Source organism: Mya arenaria, chromosome 8 (assembly GCF_026914265.1).
Source record: "Mya arenaria isolate MELC-2E11 chromosome 8, ASM2691426v1".
NCBI classification, from domain to species: Eukaryota; Metazoa; Mollusca; class Bivalvia; order Myida; family Myidae; genus Mya; species Mya arenaria.
In genome coordinates, this window is record NC_069129.1 from 3,481,594 (window position 1) to 3,496,145 (window position 14,552).

The window sequence follows — 14,552 nt, forward strand, 5'->3', positions numbered from 1 at the left end:
CAAGGATCATATCAACTTATGACCTGTAATCGTGACCTTGCCCTTTGAGGTACAGACCTGATCCTTGAGCATGACATTCGACCTCACCATGGTGAATCTTTATGGCAAGTTTATTGACAATCCTACAATGCATGGTCAAGATACAGCCCGAACAAGATCCATTTCATCCATTGACCTTGAAGCGTGACCTTGACCTTTAAGATACAGACTTTATATGTGATGTGCCTATTAATTGATCCTGACAAGGATTATTTTAACCTTTGACCTCTAAGCATGACCTTGACCTTTAAGGTACAGACACAACAAACAGTCTTAAAACAACTGGCCCTTTATCTCATAACCAAGATGCACTTTTGACATTTTCACTGAAGTCGGTTTTAATACTTAATTCTATGCTTAACCAGGGATCCCTCTGGAGGGGCCTTACAGGTAAAGGGCAGCATATTTGTGGGGGTTCTAATACATGTATTAATAAATTAAACTTTTGCAAGTGTTTGTTTAGATTGAAGTTGATTCGACTTAAATTAGGCGAAATAAATAACCATTGATAATTGCGGCTAAATTAATGTAACAATTAATGAAAGGTGTATTGAAACCTTCCAGTTAGCCTACATGTTATCCGCAAAGCCTAATCGTAAGAAAAAAGTAAAATTTATTTCAGACATGGAAAAAATAAGACGGCGAACAATATCCAAAATATTTTTATGTATTGCAGTCTGGACAGCTGTAACAATACTAACTAGAGACTGCACATAAAGTGTGTCGCAGATGCTTCTCAAGTTGTATGCAAGGTCAAGGCTTGATAGTATTAATCTGCAGGACAAGGCTAGTGAATAATTGTCCACAAAGTACCAACAGCTTGCATATTCCAGGAGTTGAAACCAGATTCATTGCCTTACCTCAGAACCCACTAAGACAAAAAATCACTGGCCAAAATTTTAAACAACTAATTGACTATTATGTCAGGTCGGAAACAACAACCAAACTTATTAAAACTGACCTGAACCTGCTGTATATACAACATACTCAGCTGAGCATTAGAGGAAAGATTTATTCTACTATGTGGGTATATATCATTAGAGAAACACAGAGAAACAGCTAAAAAAAATCTGCAATGTTAATACCACTCAATCTGTTGAATAAAACTAAATTTATAACGCTTGAAATCATCAAACTGGCATACCTTATTGAATTCATTTATTCATAATATATCTTTCCTGTTCCTTTGATACTGATAGAAAAAGATTGTATAGTTGTTTAATGTTTCTGTGATATTTACATGTTGGTCCAATTTAAAGAAAACCTTCAATGAAGATATATAGGTATAAGAAGTGATGGATGATTGGTATGTATCTGTCGTTAGATATTAAACATACATGAATTTAAAACGAAATGTTTAATTTAGATCCCGGGAAACTGAAAGTTTGTAATACATATTTTCCAATGTACATTCAGTTTAATATGTAACCAGTCCTAATTGGACTGGTGCATTGAAATGCCCGATATTAGTTTATGGCCCCTCCATATGTGTCATCTTGGTGGGGCAAATTATATACTATTTAAGTCCATGGTTTATGACATGCAAGAGGACATTGTGGAATAAACTAATGATTAGCACAATTATTTGTTTGACAAACGTTAGGGTTTTTATTATATAATATGATGGATTGATTATAATTTTGTGATTATCCCTTTATTTATTTTAACAAATTAAATCTGTATTTCAAGAAATGGAACTTGTTTGGATATTTTAAATATCACAAGAGCTGTCACAGAGACAGCGCGCTCGACTATTCCGCAGCTTTTCAGTGTAAGGATTGAAAAGTTTTGGCAAAACATTTATGGATCACTGTTAGATTAGATTTCAATGCAATACATGATGTGCTGTAATATTAACATACATGTGGGTATATGCAAAATTTTAAACAGAATTTCTAAGTCTAATAATAAAGGGCCATTATTTGCAAAATACAGTTATCTAACTTGGTTATTCAAGTAGGTTGGGTGGTTGAGTACCATTCTATAAAGTCTCAATGCAATACATCAAGTAGTTGCTGAGATATTATCCTATGTGTGCTTACATGCAAGACCTTAACCAGAATTTCTAAGTCGCATAATAAAGGGGCAAAAATTATATAATATGAAAGATTATAAGTATCTCCCATGGCCGAGAGTGTAAGATAGGTTCATTCCGACCCGAGCGTAGGGTGTTTTGCGGAAACGAGGTTTACCGAGTTTCTGCAAAACACCCTGCGCGAAGGTCGGGATGAACCTATCTTACACAAGCGGCTATGGTAGATGCTTTTTCTCCCACCTCAGTTTATAAACAAAATTAAGTAAAAATGTATTTTTTGCTGGAACTCATTTGTGCTTAGTGAAAATAATTGCGTATGGATATGCGATAGCACGTGGTTGTCATGGATATGCGCGCAATGATCCAGTTAATGTTAATAGTCAAATCGGTCTTTTTAAATAGTTCTAAGGAGAATGAAGCATTATTTCTTGAATGGTGCTTGAAAACTGTTATATGGTGACATTTGAAGTGAGAAATAATTAATTATCGTTCTAAATATTACCATAAGACAAGATTTCCTTGATGCTACTGACAGAGAGTCTTCAACAAGGGAGGTAATTACAATGTTGTGACCATTAAAAAAGGAGTTCCATACGGGCATTTTATCTTCGCCCGTGGGCAAGATAAGAATATCTAGCATGGTTATATTATTGGATCTACTTATCTGAGGTGGGAGAAAGAGTTATCTTACTTGATTAATAAGAAGGTTAAATGCTTGGGAGCCTGTGAGTAAAGTTTCAATGCAATACATGATATATTTGCTGAGATATTTACTTAAATGTGGTTAATAAAGTAAGTCGGATGATTGAGTACAATTGTATTGAGTCTCAATGCAATACCTCAAGTAGTTGCTGAGATATTAACCAATGTGTGCTTGCACGCAATACATCAAGTAGTTATTTCTAAGTCGAATAATAAAGGGTAATTATTTGCATTAAATGCAAAATAGAGTTATTTAACTTGGTTAATTAAGTAGATTGGATGGTTGAGTACCATTGTATAAAGTCTCAATGCAATACCTCAAGTAGTTGCTGAGATATTAACCAATGTGTGCTTGCACGCAATACATCAAGTAGTTATTTCTAAGTCGAATAATAAAGGGTAATTATTTGCATTAAATGCAAAATAGAGTTATTTAACTTGGTTAATTGAGTAGGTTGGATGGTTGAGTACCATTGTATCAAGTCTCAATGCAATACCTCAAGTAGTTGCTGAGATATTAACCTATGTGTGCTTGCACGCAATACATCAAGTAGTTATTTCTAAGTCGAATAATAAAGGGTAATTATTTGCATTAAATGCAAAATAGAGTTATTTAACTTGGTTAATTGAGTAGGTTGGATGGTTGAGTACCATTGTATCAAGTCTCAATGCAATACCTCAAGTAGTTGCTGAGATATTAACCAATGTGTGCTTGCACGCAATACATCAAGTAGTTATTTCTAAGTCGAATAATAAAGGGTAATTATTTGCATTAAATGCAAAATAGAGTTATTTAACTTGGTTAATTGAGTAGGTTGGATGGATGAGTACCATTGTATAAAGTCTCAATGCAATACCTCAAGTAGTTGCTGAGATATTAACCTATGTGTGCTTGCATCCAAAACCTTAACCAGAATTTCTAAGTCGAATAATAAAGGGCAATTATTTTCATTACATGCAAACAAGAGTTATTTAACTTGGTTAATTAAGTAGGTTGGATGGATGAGTACCATTGTATCAAGTCTCAATGCAATACCTCAAGTAGTTGCTGAGATATTGACCTATGTGTGCTTGCATGCCAAGCCTTAACCAGAATTTCTAAGTCGAATAATGAAGGGCAATTATTTGCATTAAATCCAAACTCGAGTTATCTAACTTGGTTAATAACGTAGGTTGGATGGTTGAGTACCATTGTATGAAGTCTCAATGCAATACATCAAGTAGTTGCTGAAATATTAACCTATGTGTGCTTACAAGCAAAACCTTAACCAAGGTGTGATGCTGACACCAGGGTGAGTAGTATAGCTCTCCTTATTCTATAAATAGTCGAGCTAAAAATATAAATTTGATAATCATACGTGAGTGTGAACAAAAAATTGTGTCAACGTAAATAAACCACTCTCCACAGTTTCATCACCCAAATAATCAGTCTTCGCACTAATTTTTTCAAGCACTAGCCCAGCCGGGCTAGCAGCCTGGAAAAAGCACTAACCCGAATCAAGTTTCCCTAACCCGAACCAAAATAACTTTTTAACAGAGATTTTTTAATATATGTGTAAGGTAATAAAGCTATAACACCAGTAAACTGTTTTCTCATTTTAATCTCTACTGTATTCCATCAACAATGAAAACACAAGGTCTTCTGACATCTCGCAGTCGCTTTCTCCGTCACTATTGTCTCCATCATACATCATCTTCTCTGGCACCAGCGATGTTGTAGTTGACTTAAAGTAATGCATGAAATGGCATAAAAATTATTTGTCAAAATAACTGTTCAACCGAAAATAGTATTTAATAATTATTGTAAAATTCAGTACAAACAGTTATATTGTAACTGAGATCTTGTGTTTAATTGTGATACCTGGATTTCACTGGTACTTTGAGAGCTTGTGTCTGTCACCTCGTCTGCCTGGTCCATCTCATCTGCTTGGTCGAGATCAGAGTCTGCAAGGGTGTCAGATGACCTCCTTGGGTCTGGCAGGCTGCTTTATACGCTTTTCTACTCGTCTCTTCTGGCCAGATGAAGTAGAGGTCTGAAATTGTGAACATGTACATTGTATTAAACATGTAGATTATTCAATTATTGTTTGTCATACTTTTGAATTCATATAGTTTCATATACTTTTTAATGACTATATCAAATCCCGGCCTTATCTGTACAGTACTGTGACCCCACCGGCAATTCTTTCAGTTTGTCTAAGCAACACATGACTTTATAAGTTTTGAAACTCAAACTGTGTTTTGCACAAGCATGGACATTTCTCATTTTGATAATAAGTTTATCATGATCTGCCCTCTTCAATGGAACAAGTGCTTTGCCAGCCTTACTCTGGAGCACAGGTTCATTTTTAGCAGTTTCCCTACTTGATAATCGAGTATGACACTTGCTATTTTCGTGTGCCTTGATCCTGTCAATTCGGAGGTATGTTGTACCTTTGACGAAGGCATTGTCATTGGTTGGGGAGTACTGTTTACAAATGCTACAAGTCATAATACCCTCACTGTAACAAAGCCATGGCCTGTTCACAGTCCAAAATGACTCGAACTTTCGTTTTCGTGCCTGTTCGTAAACCTTAGTTACCTCCTTTTTAGCATCAGGCTTGTCACCAGGAGCCTTTCTTTTCCCTTTCTTTTCGGGGTAGTTCCTTCGAAATAACGTAGAAGCCACATCGTTCAGTGTGAAGAAATGACAGCTACACGAAAAGACTGTATCCCGTTCCCAATTTTTCAAGCGTCCCTCAAGTACACGAAATGTTACATTTTGAATAAGCGTTTATCGATCTGATGCGAATAGCGGTAAACCAGTCATATATAGTGCAAGCGTCTATTAAGTGCATTTCAATAAGCGTCTAGGTAGCCTGTTGTAACAGATACGGAAAACATTTCGGATAATTATTTTTCGGGAAAAAATCACTCGACAGGGCGACAAGTGACTTGATTTTTTCAGTCGACCGAGCGGAAAACAGATCGACTCGGTCGATGGTCGAGTGGGTTACGTCGAAGACTGAAAAATGGTTGCACAATATTGTCCACCACCTCCCCAATAGTCCTGATAAAATTAAAACATATTGACCTTAAAACATACAATTGTGAAATATGTGCATCCTTTATCTATTGTTTAAGATAAATATTTTGTTTGTAGCTTTATTTCAATATTGATGATTGACTTGTTTGATTAACGGGAGTTTTAAAGTACCTGAATGACTTGTGTTTTGAATGTAAATCGCTGAAAAACAATATTAGCTAAAAAAGTCATATTCGTTTGAAAACAGAGTGCTTAATTAGATTTGCAAATTTGTTTTTTCAATTTTATTTTCTCAAATATACATGTACATCATACATATATTCATAAAGTATACAAAAGTCTTGTTCCAAATTCAATCATGAAGAAAATATTTATTGTTTTTTTCTGTTTTGGGAGTTAGTTAAGAAAGTAAGAAATGTTAGATAGAAGAAGGCAAGAAACCAATGTGGATGAAATTTACATTCTTACATTGGTGTAAACTTGCGGTATTCAAGAATTAAGCTTGTTAAGTACTAGGATCCATCTACCAAGAAACGTATGCAATTTATTTTTGGCCATAGTTATTATCTTTTCAGATTGCAGTCTCTTTGAAAAATATGGAACAAAAGCCTCGAAGATAGGCGTACGTTCTTCACACTTTGATTTAAAGATAAAGTATTTTGCAAGAAGTATAACGAAGTAAATTGCATATTCATAATTTCCATTTAAAGACTTAAAGTTACAGAAAGTGACCTCTCTGTAGTTTATTGTCGAAATATCAACCTCAAATATGCTTGTAAGAAAGCATGTTATTTTGTTCCAGAATATTTGGGTGGAATGGCATTCCCAAAACATATGTTTATTCGAATCTATATACATTGAGCAAAAATCACATAGACTGCTTTGCAAATTTAATGAAAAATGGCTGCAAAACAGCATATTATCGATGGTCAGTGATCAATAGTTAAGTATGCTTACAGACAATGCGAATGTCCGTCGGACAGTCGGACATGTCCGGTATATTTCAATTTTGACCGACGAAACTTTTGTTTTGGTTGGTCACAATGTCCGGTGAAAAATTAAAGTCAGCACCGTTTAATTTTCGGAAAATTTACTTTCAGTTTCTAAATAAATGTTCAGAGTTATTTTTATATCATGATTATTCAGCGTGTTAATCCGTGTTTCACTATTTGTAAACCCCATTTCGACATGTTTCCGTAAAAGCCGATAAAAGGCGTAAGGTTCCGATTTCAGCTCGTACTCTTATACTTTTATTTTACGGAAATGTTCGGAAATTACAAAATTCCGTATGTAGTGGTTCCCGGCAATCGTGTTAATTTAAATATGATGATTAATATACCGAGCTGACTTTCTTTCCGCTCTGTTTAACATTGCCAATAACAAGAACTCTACTTTCGTTTTTGCATAAATGGTGTGCCTGAGTTTGACTAGTAGTACAATTCGTTACATTTTTTAACCGTATTGTATCTTTAATTTAAAGATGAATAAAAAGAGTAAGATCTAGCTGTTCCATGGGTAGACGAACCAGATGAGTTTTTTTTGGGAGGCAAGGGAAGAAAAAAATTATGACATTTATAAGATCCGAATATTAATTTCTTTACATTATGTTTGGCTTTTTTTTTGTAATTTATTATTGTACTGTAAGACAAATCTAACCAAAATGATCTAAACCTGTTATAATGGGAAATTACAAAACTTATTTAAAAAAGAGGCTTAAAATCAAGGTTTAGGCTGATGTAACTGAATACTGTTTGTAACATTGCGACAGGTAAAAATTTGGTGCGACAGGTAAACTTTCAGTGTTTACCTGTCGCAATGTCCTGTGAAGAAGAAAAAGTTTTCGCGTTGTCTGTGCTTAATGTAACAAGCAATTTGATTGGTTCATGATGACATCAGGAAAATGATCTATTTATAGTTTTGCACTTCATTTTGCAGCGGTTGAATCAAAGGTTAGATTTATCATTATCAAACCTCTGATGAATGAGAATTTGCTTATAACAATTCTCTTCAATATCTAAATTTCTATGATAAACAGTATTAACAATTGAATACGCATGTCAAAATAAAACCTTTTAAATCCATGATGCAGGATTGCTGTCAGTTTGTGCACATGATAAAAATGTTTCTAAATATGTTAATTACAATCCGAAATATGTTCACGTCCGAAGTAGTGACAATACGACACTAAGTATAAATAAAGACAATAATCCAGATTTTCTAAATTTTGTTTCAATTCTCTATTACCCTTTTCTTAAGTAAGTGATCAAATTTGAAGCCTCCCATAACCAAATACAACTTATAACACGGACGACTGCCTAGTTCAACCCGGTTTATCCCAGTCCAGTGGTTGTTTGTTGATAGTCTGTGAAGTAGTCAATGAATAGCTTTGTCAAAGGTTACACACAACTAAAAAATAACTCTTGTCTAATATTGACCTCGTCAGAAAACCCAAAATAAAAAAATATTGAATGAAAAGTAATTGTTTTATGTCAAACAAACGACAAGATCTTGAGCTATAAACAAAAAAATAATACCCTGTGAAAAATCAAATCGCAGACATTTATTGTTGTTGTTAATGTGCAAACCATCTTTCAAAACCCGTCTTTCGTCATATAAATACTTATTCAACAGACACAATAACGATACTCGAACTGACAAAATGTGCTTGCAAGTTATTGTGTATTTTACTTACATTTTCTTGGATGGTGATATTATCCGCCATTGTGAAAATATATGTGCAACATTTCCAAATTATGATTATTTTTTTTTAGATGGTAACCTCTGATGATGCTGTCTGATTGGAGATATCTTTCGTTTGAAGGCCACTCAGGTAGTTTTCACGAAGAGGTATCACAAAGGCGAGTTACATACGCAGAGAATACTACGCTGTGCTTCGTTGGAGCTGTTCTAACATAGAACAACGACCTCCATCGAAATAGGGCAATCCGGTTTAAACTGAAAGAATTACGCTAAATAAATAAAATTAATAAACTGCAGTGTGCAAGTTAAAGCCTCGTCCCCAAAAGGTATATGTGTTTAGTACTAATTTTCTATACAGACTTTCTATTCAACTTCGTGAATCTACGGAATACATGTTTCATTTAAAGTTTGTACAGGTACAGGCCAAAAAGGGATGAATGAAACTCTTAGAGGATACATATATTACATGTATGTGGAAAGCGACAATTTTGGAATTTTAATGCCGTTTTCGCTCCATATACGTACGATTTTGTAAAATCTTCTCTTCTAACACTGGTTAATTGTGTTGTATTCCTTGACACTGTCTTATCTGTATTGGAACTATGGATTTGGTTCTTAAAATGGAAAACTTACGCTACTGTTGCTCAGATTCGCACATATATGCAGTTCTCATCAATTAACATTACAACCGATCTTGCGTTTATCTCTCTGGCCGCTTGAAAAGTATGTTGATTTAAACGACAATTATTACTATTTGGCAAACTTTGCCAACTCGATAACATTTTTCGATGCAAGCAAATATTCGCCTACAGAATATTTTCATACCTGTCAAATCCTAGCAATTCCAGGATGTTTTTTCCAACAGCATTTGTTTGTTTTTCGGTAATATAACCTATAATTAGTTTTCGAAGAGTATTTCGCAAACGGCGTCCTCCCAAACAAAAATACATGAGAAAATGCGGTCAAAATTGAAGATCGAAATTTTAAATTTTAAAATCCCAAAATAGTTCTTTACTTTTGGAGTTCACACAATTTCATACTCTCTTTTATGCTGCATTTTGGTAATATATTCAGAAATTACCAAAATAAAACACGCTTCACTGCTCTCCATCACACATACGTGTATACATTGACCTTGAGTTGGACCCTATATATATATCAAGGAACAATTTATACATGCATGATTAGTATTCGGTCATCCTTTAATTTAAAGCTGCAATCTCACAGATTGAACTTTTTGGCAGCTTTTTCATTTTTTGTCTTGGAATGAGCCCTTTTTTGCGAAAATCCATGGAAACCACTTATATAAGATTGCTGACAAAAATTAAGTCACCGATTTGCTATATATTTTCCTGACGGCTACACTTGTATTAATATGGTTATTTATTATTATATTTAATTAATTGGCTTGAACATGGGTAGTGTTTTAAACTTTTATTTGTTTGCAGAAATACTTCAAAATGTACGGAACGTATACTATCTGGGAGTAGGGTGTATTATTGGTCCCAGATAATATGAGGTAATTTGTTTGTGTCACAGGAGTTACTTCTGGTTACGCGCAATAATTGGCAAGTTGCATATATTTTTTCCTTATCGTGAAACATACTTTAAGATTTAAAAAAGGCTTTTATAGTCGATTTACTACCGCGCCCAAAACCTCAAACTGGAACAGATTAAGCTTCAGTAAAGTAATGTATATCAATTTATCATTTTTGTCGAAATATGAACTGTATTTACATAACTTTATCTTAACTTATATGTTTAGATTATTTCCTACAGCACTAAGTACTTTAATAGTGAACTTCTGACTAGCATGTATAACAACACCATTCGTTCAATCAGTATATATAGCACCCCCCTACCGCACCCTCCTTCCCACCAAGCACAAACACTCCACACCAACACTTTATTATATTACTGCCCATTCGGAACTTCTCGGCCAACGGATATATGCCGGTACTTCAGTAGAAGTAGTTCGTATTTTATTTTAATTGTTTCATTAATTCAATGTACTGATTTAGCTTGTATAACAACACCCTTCGTTCAATCAGTATATATAGCACCCCCCCCCCTCCCACCAACCATAAATACTCCACACCAACACTTTATATGGTGGCATTTTACTGCCCATTCGGAACTTCTCGGCCATTTTTATCGAAAACAACGGATGTATGCCAGTATTTCAGTAGAAGTAGTTCGCATTTTTTTTTAATTATTTCATTAATTCAATGCACTGTTTTAGCTTGTATTTATAAATCTTAGTTTAAATTGATTGCCGGTGAAGTGTATTATTGCGAACATAATTATGTTTAACTGCTAAATTAAACTACGCGATCTACTTGCATCGGACTTAAACATACCGATTTCTGAGTATGTAAACCGTCGATATGGAGCGGTTGTTTTCGATAAAATGGCCGAGGAGTTCCGAATGATTACTGCAATAACGTTCGCGAATTGTTTTGTGTTACAAAAATAAACCACTTAATTTTCGCGATCGTTATCTAACTATCTAGTTAATATTCGCAAAACTGTTTCGGTAAGATACATATAATCAGACTAAAAACTGGCTTAAAAGTGCCCAGAACTGCAACCTGTTACATTTTGTTAGGTGTACAACATTACCAGTAACTAATAATGGGTTGAACATTCTACTTAAAGCTGCACTCTCAAAAACATGCCGTTTTCATATATTTGTCTTGGAATGAGCCAACTTTTGCGTAAATTTAATATCAGCTAACAAGTGATATGAGACTGCTGACAAAAGATCAGATCGCAGATTTTCATATTTCCATTCGAAAATTAATGTTTTATGGCTAAAAGCTTTACTAACTGTTTAAGAAAAATGCATAAAACATTATTTTTTAACTTAAATATGAACATCTTCGATAATCAATAATCTACCGATAATCACGGTAGTAGTAGTGGTAGTGGTAGTGGTAGTGGTAGTGGTAGTAGTAGTAGTAGTAGTAGTAGTAGTAGTAGTAGTAGTAGTATTTCTTCTAATTATTATTATTATTATTATTATTATTATTATTATTATTATTATTATTATTATTATTATTATTATACATTGTACTTTTTCTGTAGGACAGCCAAATTGTGCACTTTTAGTTAAGATTATGAAACTTTGCCTAATGACACATATGCATGTTAATGTTAAAAAACCCTCAGGACCCGCCTAAATTTCGTCCAAGAAGATGGCCGCCATCGTCCTTAATGTCATGAAGCGGTACTGTCATAAATAGATTTTTGTTTTATTATATGCTTTCTGGTGATTTATAGAGATTTAACAGTTAAATAAAATGACGTTTCACTGTTTCAAACAGTGTAATAACATATTGATAGTTTTCACTGTCTTCAGTAAATTTTCGCCCACTGTAACTTTCAAATCAAACGTCAGCGCGCACAGGGTTGGGACACAATTTCAACTGCGTCATTTCCGAAATACTTTATTTGGCATATCATAAAAAGAAAAACAAGATTTTTTTATCTATCTGGACTTTCTTTGAGACCCATATGCTATCAAAATGGTACGCTAAAGTTTCAAATATATAAAATTATAAAAGCTATCACACTCCTAGTTCAGTTGATACTTTGGAAGTTATCAACTTTAAACATTTCTTGGTTCCTATTTTTTTTCTTTAGAATGCAAAAATACGTGCAGTTTAAATGTTTTCTAACAGGATTACATTTTTTATTTCTCTTAAACTACTGCAACATAATATACTACTGCAACATAATATCGCAGTGAATAAGAGTTGTAGCGAATACAGTTAGCAGTATCTGCCATTAATAATATTAGCTTCATCTTTATTTTCTAATGTTCTTTTCGACGCATTCTAATAACATTTTATTATAACAAAATGTTATCAAATCAAGTTTAAAGATGATAAAAGCGCATTCGAAAATCAAGGTCAAAATCATTTGAATATCAAAATGCAAATATGACCAACATTGACAGCGCTATTACTTATATCTTCGTTTTATTTGAAAAAAATGATAACATTAATAAAATCTCAAACCAGTTTTAAACATAGTCCATCTCTTTTCCCATATTACAAATCAACCATACAATGACGCTACTTTGAAGCATCCAGTGGTAAACAAGCTACATATAGACTATATTTGTGGGTTTCCTTTAAAGCTGCACCCACACAGATTGAACGTTTTGACAACTTTTTATTTTTTGTCTTGGAACGAGCCGATTTTTGCGAAATTCCATGGAAACAAGTTATAAAAGACTGCTGACAAATAAATAGATCGAAGATTTTTACATATAAGTTTAAAAATTGATGTTTTATGCTTTTTTCTTAAACCGTTAGTAACGGTTTTAGCCATAAAACATTAGTTTTCGAACGGAAATATGAAAATATGCGATCTGATCTTTTGTCAGCAATCTTATATCATTGGTTTGCAGATATTCACGCAAAAATTTGCTCTTTCCAAGACAAAAAATAAAAAAGTTGTAAAAATGGCAAATCTGTGCAGCTTTAAGCCCATTCAGCCGGAAGTATCACATTTTTAACTACAACACGTGTATTCTAACCATATGAATTAATATTCTAGTACCAAACAATCTAATAAACATTTTTCTTCAGGTTTAAACAGTATTTAGAAAGCGAAACGAGTTTTTATAAGTCCACTGAATTCCTTAAACCCCATAAGAGCGCAATTACAAATTGTCTCTTGTAGACACAAGAGGTCTCCAGGAATCATAATTGTGGTTTAAGTCAAGCCGACTCATTATCAAACAAGCCCCAGATGGGTTCTACAAAAGTCAAAGCTCATTCATTAACTCTCATTATGGCTATCATAAACCCATAGCTGCCATATAGTCACATTGAAACTTAAAGTGCCTAATTGACAATAGTTTTGTAATACTTGAGACCTTAAGGGTAAAGAAATCAAGTCAATTCAGTGCCCTGTAAATACAAATTCTGCTGCAATGAAGTTGATCTATTGACAAACATACCTCAATAGGGCTATTCTACATTCAACTCAGTTGAAAATAATCTCAAATGCAACTGTAGTTAAGCTATTAAATCGTGTGTCAAGAAAACACAAAAGCAGCATAGCAGTCGGCATTCCTAACCACAAACCCCTTGCAGATTCTAACAATTTCTTTTGTGGATACAGTCAAACATATTCATCGATAAACAAACTTCCGATGGGTTAAACTGAAGCCAGCTAGTCTAGTTCTCTGTCATTTTCATTATGACTACAATAAAGCACGTTCAAAGCTAAACACGCCCATGTGTCTCATTCTCTCATTAAGCTGAATTGACCACATTTTGGCAACCATAATGCTCATATTAAACCAAACACGCTCATGCGCAACTGTCATTGAGCAATCTCGGTGCCTAATACATCACATGTTGGCAACCCATGATTAAGCCCATTCACAGCTAAATAAACCCATGTGCTTCTCATATAAGGCCTTTTCAGTGCCAAATACTACACATTTGGGCAACCATAAAGCCCATTCAAAAGCAACCAACTCCATGTGCTGCTCTATCATTAAGACTAGTGCTCAATGTCATGTGGTGGCCATATTGGATATATCCTGAGAGGGGCCTTACCCTAACCATAACATGTAAGTTTACTTAAAATTGGTAAAGATTCCATAAAAAGTAAGCTGGTGTAAAGATATATTCAATTTGTGTCACCCCAAATCGGATACAAACAAATTCGTATAAGCGTAGAACAAAACATATATACAGCAAATTAAAAATGGGGCATTTTTGTACTTTAACCTTGAAATGGCCTTGACCTTGAGGTAGTAGATGCAGCATGTTAATTTAAGGTGCATTGGGAACATGAGCAATATACATTGAACTATATGTCTCTATTTATTTAAATGTGTGACATATCTAGGGAAAGAAAAAGATATTTATGGCGGTCATCTTGAATGATTTCTTGGTCCTCATTGAACAAAGGTTACACGAAATTAATTTCAAAACTTCTGCAGTACCGTAACACATTAAATGCTTTGTGCTAAACACCAACTTATAAAAAGTATAGGGTTCTTGGCCCTTGAGAGATATATATATA

The 14,552-nt window shown here is 34.0% G+C and overlaps 1 protein-coding gene across 1 annotated transcript in view; it reads right to left on the reverse strand.

The window, feature by feature from the left end:
- The window catches only part of LOC128243451 (sodium- and chloride-dependent GABA transporter 1-like), a 34,778-nt gene extending 26,614 nt beyond the window's left edge, over positions 1-8,164 (reverse strand). Inside the window, exon 1 of the mRNA XM_052961238.1 lies at positions 8,046-8,164. Coding sequence (XP_052817198.1) covers positions 8,046-8,084 — 39 coding nt within the window. The 5' untranslated portion in view covers positions 8,085-8,164. The remainder of the gene's footprint in view (positions 1-8,045) is intronic.
- Between the last annotated feature and the right edge of the window lie 6,388 nt (positions 8,165-14,552).